Source organism: Triticum urartu, chromosome 5A (genome assembly GCF_056163025.1).
Source record: "Triticum urartu cultivar PI428250 chromosome 5A, HENAU_Tu73, whole genome shotgun sequence".
Classification (NCBI taxonomy): Eukaryota; Viridiplantae; Streptophyta; class Magnoliopsida; order Poales; family Poaceae; genus Triticum; species Triticum urartu.
The window spans coordinates 461,111,127-461,120,271 of NC_141877.1; the positions used below are offsets into that span (position 1 = coordinate 461,111,127).

Here is a 9,145-nt window from a genome sequence, read left to right on the forward strand (position 1 = left end):
CGCTTCACATGTAGATCCCGCCACGACGCTTTGCTTGCAACTGCACCAGCTTACCGCCCCACCATTCAAAATATACACGTATCCGGTCTGTGACTTAGAGTCATCCAGATCTGTGTCGAAGCTAGCATCGACGTAACCCTTTACGACGAGCTCTTCGTCACCTCCATAAACGAGAAACATTTCCTTAGTCCTTTTTAGGTACTTCAGGATATTCTTGACCGCTGTCCAGTGTTCCTTGCCGGGATTACTTTGGTACCTTCCTACCAAACTTACGGCAAGGTTTACATCAGGTCTGGTACACAGCATGGCATACATAATAGAACCTATGGCTGAGGCATAGGGGATGACACTCATCTCTTCTATTTCTTCTGCCGTGGTCGGACATTGAGCTGAGCTCAATTTCACACCTTGTAACACAGGTAAGAACCCCTTCTTAGAATGATCCATATTGAACTTCTTCAATATTTTATCAAGGTATGTGCTTTGTGAAAGACCTATGAGGCGTCTTGATCTATCTCTATAGATTTTGATGCCTAATATATAAGCAGCTTCTCCAAGGTCCTTCATTGAAAAACTCTTATTCAAGTAGGCCTTGATGCTGTCCAAGAGTTCTATATCATTTCCCATCAACAGTATGTCACCTACATATAATATGAGAAATGCTACAGAGCTCCCACTCACTTTCTTGTAAACGCAGGCTTCTCCATAAGTCTGCGTAAACCCAAACGCTTTGATCATCTCATCAAAGCGAATGTTCCAACTCCGAGATGCTTGCACCAGCCCATAAATCGAGCGTTGGAGCTTGCACACCTTGTCAGCATTCTTAGGATCGACAAAACCTTCTGGCTGCATCATATACAATTCTTCCTTAAGGAAACCATTAAGGAATGCCGTTTTGACGTCCATTTGCCAAATTTCATAATCATAAAATGCGGCAATTGCTAACATGATTCGGACGGACTTTAGCTTCGCTACGGGTGAGAAAGTCTCATCGTAGTCAACCCCTTGAACTTGTCGATAACCCTTAGCGACAAGTCGAGCTTTATAGATGGTCACATTACCATCCGCGTCTGTCTTCTTCTTAAAGATCCATTTATTTTCTATGGCTCGCCGTTCAACGGGAAAGTCAGTCAAAGTCCATACTTCGTTTTCATACATGGATCCTATCTCGGATTTCATGGCTTCTAGCCATTTGTCGGAATCCGGGCCCGCCATCGCTTCTTCATAGTTCAAAGGTTCACCGTTGTCTAACAACATGATTTCCAAGACAGGGTTGCCGTACCACTCTGGTGCGGAACGTGTCCTTGTGGACCTTCGAATTTCAGTAGGAGCTTGATCAGAAGTATCTTGATCATTATCATTAACTTCCTCTCTAGTCGGTGCAGGCACCTCAGGAACATTTTCTTGAGTTGCGCCATTTTCCGGTTCAAGAGGTAATACTTCATCAAGTTCTACTTTCCTCCCACTTACTTCTTTCGAGAGAAACTCTTTCTCTAGAAAGGACCCATTCTTGGCAACAAAGATCTTGCCTTCAGATCTGAGGTAGAAGGTGTACCCAATAGTTTTTTTGGGTATCCTATGAAGACGCATTTTTCCGACTTGGGTTCGAGCTTCTCAGGTTGAAGTTTCTTCACATAAGCATCGCATCCCCAAACTTTTAGAAACGACAGCTTAGGTTTCTTTCCAAACCATAATTCATACGGTGTCGTCTCAACGGATTTCGACGGAGCCCTATTTAAAGTGAATGCGGCAGTCTCTAAAGCATAGCCCCAAAAAGATAGCGGTAAATCGGTAAGAGACATCATAGATCGCACCATATCTAATAGAGTGCGATTACGACGTTCGGACACACCGTTACGCTGAGGTGTTCCAGGCGGCGTGAGTTGTGAAACTATTCCACATTTTCTTAAGTGTGTACCAAATTCGTGACTCAAGTATTCTCCTCCACGATCTGATCGTAGAAACTTGATTTTCCTGTCACGTTGATTCTCAACCTCACTCTGAAATTCCTTGAACTTTTCAAAGGTTTCAGACTTGTGTTTCATTAAGTAGACATACCCATATCTACTTAAGTCATCAGTGAGAGTGAGAACATAACGATAGCCACCGCGAGCCTCAACACTCATTGGACCGCACACATCAGTATGTATGATTTCCAATAAGTTGGTTGCTCGCTCCATTGTTCCTGAGAACGGAGTCTTGGTCATTTTACCCATGAGGCATGGTTCGCATGTGTCAAATGATTCATAATCAAGAGACTCTAAAAGTCCATCTGCATGGAGCTTCTTCATGCGTTTGACACCTATGTGACCAAGGCGGCAGTGCCACAAGTATGTGGGACTATCATTATCAATCTTACATCTTTTGGTACTCACACTATGAATATGTGTAGCAATACGCTCGAGATTCATTAAGAATAAACCATTTACCATAGGAGCATGACCATAAAACATATCTCTCATATAAATGGAACAACCATTATTCTCAGATTTAAATGAGTAGCCATCTCGAATTAAACGAGATCCCGATACAATGTTCATGCTCAAAGCTGGCACTAAATAACAATTATTGAGGTTTAAAACTAATCCCGTAGGTAAATGTAGAGGCAGCGTGCCGACGGCGATCACATCGACCTTGGAACCATTCCCGACGCGCATCGTCACCTCGTCCTTCGCTAGTCTCCGTTTATTCCGCAGCTCCTGTTGTGAGTTACAAACATGAGAAACGGCACCGGTATCAAATACCCAGGAGTCACTACGAGTACTGGTAAGGTACACATCAATTACATGTATATCAAATATACCTTTTGTTTTGCCGGCCTTCTTGTCTGCTAAGTACTTAGGGCAGTTCCGCTTCCAGTGACCGCTTCCCTTGCAATAAAAGCACTCAGTCTCGGGCTTGGGTCCATTCTTTGGCTTCTTCCTGGCAGCTTGTTTGCCGGGCGCGGCAACCTCCTTGCCATCCTTCTTGAAGTTCTTTTTACCCTTGCCTTTCTTGAACTTAGTGGTTTTATTGACCATCAACACTTGATGTTCTTTCTTGACTTCTACCTCCGCTGATTTCAGCATCGAGAATAACTCAGGAATGGTCTTTTGCATCCCCTGCATGTTGAAGTTCATCACAAAGCTCTTGTAGCTTGGTGGAAGCGACTGGAGGATTCTGTCAATGACCGCATCATCCGGGAGATTAACTCCCAGCTGAGACAAGCGGTTATGTAACCCAGACATAGTGAGTATGTGCTCACTGACAGAACTATTTTCCTCCATCTTACAGCTGAAGAACTTATCAGAGACTTCATATCTCTCGATCCGGGCATGAGCTTGAAAAACCATTTTCAGCTCTTTGAACATCTCATATGCTCCATGTCTCTCAAAACGCTTTTGGAGCCCCGGCTCTAAACTGTAAAGCATGCCGCACTGAACGAGAGAGTAGTCGTCAACTCGTGTCTGCCAAGCGTTCATAACGTCTTGGTTCTGTGGGACGGGAGCTTCACCTAGCGGTGCTTGTAGGACATAATCTTTCTTGGCAGCTATGAGGATGATCCTCAGGTTCCGGACCCAGTCTGTATAGTTGCTGCCATCGTCTTTCAGCTTGGTTTTCTCTAGGAACGCGTTGAAGTTGAGGACTACGTTGGCCATTTGATCTACAAGACATATTGCAAAGATTTTAGACTAAGTTCATGATAATTAAGTTCATCTAATCAAATTATTAATGAACTCCCACTTAGATTAGACATCCCTCTAGTCATCTAAGTACTACATGATCCGAGTCAACTAGACCGTGTCCGATCATCACGTGAGACGGACTAGTCAACGTCGGTGAACATCTTCATGTTGATCGTATCTTCTATACGACTCATGCTCGACCTTTCGGTCTTCTGTGTTCCGAGGCCATGTCTGTACATGCTAGGCTCGTCAAGTTAACCCTAAGTGTTTTGCATGTGTTCCGAGGCCATGTCTGTACATGCTAGGCTCGTCAACACCCGTTGTATGTGAACGTAAGGATCCATCACACCCGATCATCACGGCGTGCTTAGAAACGACGAACTGTAGCAACGGTGCACAGTTAGGGGAGAACACTTCTTGAAATTTTAATGAGGGATCATCTTATTTACTACCGTCGTTCTAAGTAAACAAGATGCAAAACATGATAAACATCACATGCAATCACATAATAAACGTGGCATGATATGGCCAATATCACATAGCTCCTTTGATCTCCATCTTGGGGCTCCATGATCATCTTGTCACCGGCTTGACACCATGATCTCCATCATCATGATCTCCATCATCGTGTCTCCATGAAGTTGCTCGCCAACTATTACTTCTACTACTATGGCTAACGCGTTTAGCAATAAAGTAAAGTAATTTACATGGCGTTTCTCAATGACACGCAGGTCATATAAAAGAATAAAGACAACTCCTATGGCTCCTGCCGGTTGTCATACTCATCGACATGCAAGTCGTGATTCCTATTACAATAGCATGAACATCTCATACATCACATATAGATCATTCATCATTCATCACAACTTTGGCCATATCATATCACAAACCACTTGCTGCAAAAACAAGTTAGACGTCCTCTAATTGTTGTTGCAAGTTTTACGTGGCTGAATAGGGTTCTAGCAAGAACGTCTTCTTACCTACGTTAAAGCCACAATGTGATTTGTCAACTTCTATTTACCCTTCATAAGGACCCTGTTCATCGAATCCGCTCCAACTAAAGTGGGAGAGACAGACACCCGCCAGCCACCTTATGCAACTAGTGCATGTTAGTCGGTGGAACCGGTCTCACGTAAGCGTACGTGTAAGGTTGGTCCGGGCCGCTTCATCCCACAATGCCGCTGAAGCAAGAAAAGACTAGTAGCGGCAAGAAAGTTGACAAATCTACGCCCACAACAAATTGTATTCTACTCGCGCAAGAAGAACTACGCATAGACCTAGCTCATGATGCCACTGTTGGGGAACGTTGCAGAAAACAAAAATTTTCCTACTCGTTTCACCAAGATCATCTAGGAGTTCATCTAGCAACGAGTCATTTAATGCATCTACATACCTTTGTAGATAGCGCACGGAAGCGTTCAAAGAACGGTGATGATGTAGTCGAACACGACGTGATCCAAATCACCGATGACCAAGCGCCGAACGGACGGCACCTCTGCGTTCAACACACGTACGGGACGGGAGACGTCTCCTCCTTCTTGATCCAGCAAGGGGGAAGGAGAGGTTGATGAAGATCCAGCAGCACGACGGCGTGGTGGTGGATGCAGGGCGTCACAGTAGCAGGGCTTCGCCTATGCTACAAGAGGGAGACGTAACGGGGAGAGAGGGAGGCGCCAGGGGCTGGTGTATGAAATCCCTCCTCTCCCCCACTATATATAGGAGGGCCAAGGGGGGGTGGTGCGCAGCCTAGGAGATCTGATCTCCTAGGTGCGGCGGCCAGGGGAAGGATTCCCTCCCCCCCAAGGCACCTTAGAGGTGCCTTCCACCACTTGGACTCCTCCCCCATGGAAACCCTAGGCGCATGGGCCTAGTGGGGCTGGTGCCCTTGGCCCATGCAGGCCAAGGCGCACCCCCTACAGCCCATGTGGCCCCCCGGGACAGGTGGCCCCACCCGGTGGGCCCCTGGGACCCCTCCGGTGGTCCCGGTACAATACCGATAACCCCGAAACTTGTTCCGATGGCCGAAACAGCATTTCCTATATATAATTCTTTACCTCCGGACCATTCCGGAACTCCTCGTGACGTCCGAGATCTCATCCGGGACTCCGAACAACAATCGGGTTTCTGCATATACATATCTTCACAACCCTAGCGTCACCGAACCTTAAGTGTGTAGACCCTACGGGTTCGGGAGACAAGCAGACATGACCGAGACGACTCTCCGGTCAATAACCAACGGCGGGATCTGGATACCCATGTTGGCTCCCACATGCTCCACGATGATTTCATTGGATGAACCACGATGTCGAGGATTCAATCAACCCCGTATGCAATTCCCTTTGTCAATCGATATGTTACTTGCCCGAGATTCGATCGTCGGTATCCCAATACCTCGTTCAATCTCGTTACCGGCAAGTCACTTTACTCGTACCGTAATGCATGATCCCGTGACCAGACACTTGGTCACTTTGAGCTCATTATGATGATGCATTACCGAGTGGGCCCAGTGATACCTCTCCGTCATACGGAGTGACAAATCCCAGTCTTGATCCATGTCAACCCAACAGACACTTTCGGAGACACCCGTAGTATACCTTTATAGTCACCCAGTTACGTTGTGACGTTTGATATACCCAAAGCACTCCTACGGTATCCGGGAGTTACACAATCTCATGGTCTAAGGAAAAGATACTTTGACATTGGAAAACTCTAGCAAACGAACTATACGATCTTGTGCTATGTTTAGGATTAGGTCTTGTCCATCACATCATTCTCCTAATGATGTGATCTCGTTATCAATGACATCCAATGTCCATAGTCAGGAAACCATGACTATCTATTGATCAACGAGCTAGTCAACTAGAGGCTTACTAGGAACATGTTGGTGTCTGTTATTCACACATGTATTATGATTTCCGAATAACACAATTATAGCATGAATAAAGACAATTATCATGAATAAGGAAATATAATAATAATGCTTTTATTATTGCCTCTAGGGCATATTTCCAACAGCAACAACTCAGGCATCACCGCCTAGATCGGGAGAGAAGAGAAGGATTTTAGGCACCTCCAACTCCTCTTCGGCATGCAGATCCGCTCGCTGCGGAGGACTAAACCAAGCTCTTAATACCAATTGTCAGATCCAAGGCGGTGATCAGAAGAAAAATTTACAGTCAATCACTCACAAAGTAGTAAAACTTAGCAGCCTGAAGCTTAATTTCAAGAAACTTAGGAAGCGGATTTAAAATACAGCAAGGGTTACTCAAAAACACTGACATCTAGAGTTTACCACAATATAAGTAGAACGAGTTCGAAGACTTTAGATCATTGGCTAAGCTTTGCCGGAACGAAAATCCAATTTGGCTCTAAGGAGCATATGCTCCTACGCGCCCAAAATGAATTTTGTAAATGTCTAAAAAAATATCTTCATTGTCACACAACAATGCTTGTACCTATAAATTTTTAGGCGAAAACCTAAGCATTTTGATCCTAAAAAAATAAATTAAGGGCGACGCTACACGTCGGCCGGTGGATAATAAAAAAATATCCGCTGCCTCGCTAACCACTCGATCGACACATTAATGGCCGTCAGATATACCTGCGTAAGTAGCCACTTCTTTGCAATAAGATTGGTGTTGTAGAAGACCATCCGCGACAGCAAGCTTCTTGCAATCACTCGAGCCTATATGTTTTTATTTTTCACAACAAAGGTCTTGTTGCAGGAATTTTTGCAACAAAGGTCTCGTTGCGGGAATTTTTGCAACAAGGGTCTTGTTGCAGAAATTTAGGCAATGTATTTTATTTTTTATTTTTTGCAACAGAGGTCTTGTTGCAGATTTTTTTTGCAACAGAGGTCTTGTTGCGGAAAATGTAAAGATCGATAGAATTCTTTTGTAACATGGTCGTGTTCCAGAATTTTTTTGCAACTAGGATCATGTTGCAGTTTTTTTTGTTTTTTTGCAAATAAAGACCTCGACATGTTGGAGAAGGTTTCGGCAGCAGGAGGAGCTTGAGGTGGTGGCGCCATGGCCGGCTACGGCCGAACTGGCCGTTGGCGTCAGATGGCAGCTACCTGTGTTTCAGACGTCTCGTCAGTCGCGGTTGTGGTGTGCGTGGTGGTGCAGCTCGTAATTTCAATGCTCCAGGCACGTCACTCACCGCCGTTATCATGGCCGGTTGCTGGACTTGGAAAGTCCATCATTGCTAGCAAACACCATTCGTGCTTTGTAGAAGACGACTGATGTAAGCGGTTGCAAATTAATAAATGGAAGAAATGAGTAGAGGAAAGAGCTTGTAGAAGAGATAAGGTTAGGAAGAGAGATGGACCATGAGGACACGTGTTGTTCAGCAAAGGTGGAGGACGCATTGAAGTTTTCCGCCGGCTGGAGGGGAGCTTTTCCCATAAATTAAACGACAAATGTTACCCACAAAGGTTACACTTAATTTTTGTTTTTTTTCATCTGACTCAACCGGTACAGCGTCGTCGCCCTGGCGTGTGCGCCGTTTTCTGCGGCGCAGATCAGTGTACCCGGCCTAGTCGACTCGAGCTACGTGTCGCCCAAGCACCGTCGCACGCCACGCGTAGACGTAGCCGCACCCTCCGCTTGCCACCGCGTGTCCTGCAATGGCTTAGGTGGCCTCGGGACCTGCAGCAGCTCACGTGATCAGATCGACTCCACCGTCCCATGCCTAGCTCGTATAAATCCATGGGCGACCACGCCGTGTTGGATAGGGACACAACTCACTCGCTGTCATCAGATCGAGCATCCAATCCAGAAAAACCAGAGCAATCCGCACGTGAGCAATGGAGGCGGCGAAGGAGAGGCGGGAGCAGCAGGAGCGGAAGGCCGCAGGCGCCGGCGCCGGCGAGGGAGCCGACTCGGTGCAGCTACCGACGGAGACGAGCCCGTACGTGCAGTACAACAAGGACGACGGCCTGGAGGACTACAAGATGCGTGCCTACGGCGCGCAGGGCCACCTCCCCGTCTCCGACGTCCCCCACGGCTCCGGCACCGACGCGCCCACCATCCCCGGCACCGCGCTCCCGACTCAGCACCTGAATCTGCACGGGCGCCAGCAGCCGCAGCGGGGTGCCCAGGGAGGAGGCGCTGGCGTTCGCCGCACCGACGACGACGAGGCTGCCACCGACGCCATCAACCGCCACGGCGTGCCGTAGTTCATGGCTAGGCTGTCTAGCTAGCTCGAGGAGGTTATCCACGTAGTGCTCAGTGCCGCGTGGGAAAAAATGAATAAAGTGGTAATGTAAAATCGCTGGCAAAGCATGTCTACAGCATAGTGTAACACTGTAACAGTTTGCGTCTAGAAAAAACATCTTCCAAGAGCTTTGAGCTTCCAACTTGCACTGGTTGTATGTCCTCGTTCGGGTCGCGTACGTGCTCCTAATGGGCTCAAAATCTAAGTGCTTAAATTGATTTGATCTACACTCATCGGCACCTCTGATGCAGAGGCCAGACTAA

The 9,145-nt window shown here is 46.7% G+C and overlaps 1 protein-coding gene across 1 annotated transcript; it reads left to right on the forward strand.

Moving 5' to 3' along the window:
- Positions 1-8,371: 8,371 nt before the first annotated feature.
- On the forward strand, positions 8,372-9,024 carry LOC125556246 (uncharacterized). Its single transcript, XM_048719018.2, has one exon. It carries the CDS (start codon positions 8,473-8,475, stop codon positions 8,842-8,844), a length of 372 nt encoding a protein of 123 aa, XP_048574975.2. The 5' UTR covers positions 8,372-8,472; the 3' UTR covers positions 8,845-9,024.
- The last annotated feature ends 121 nt before the right edge of the window (positions 9,025-9,145 follow it).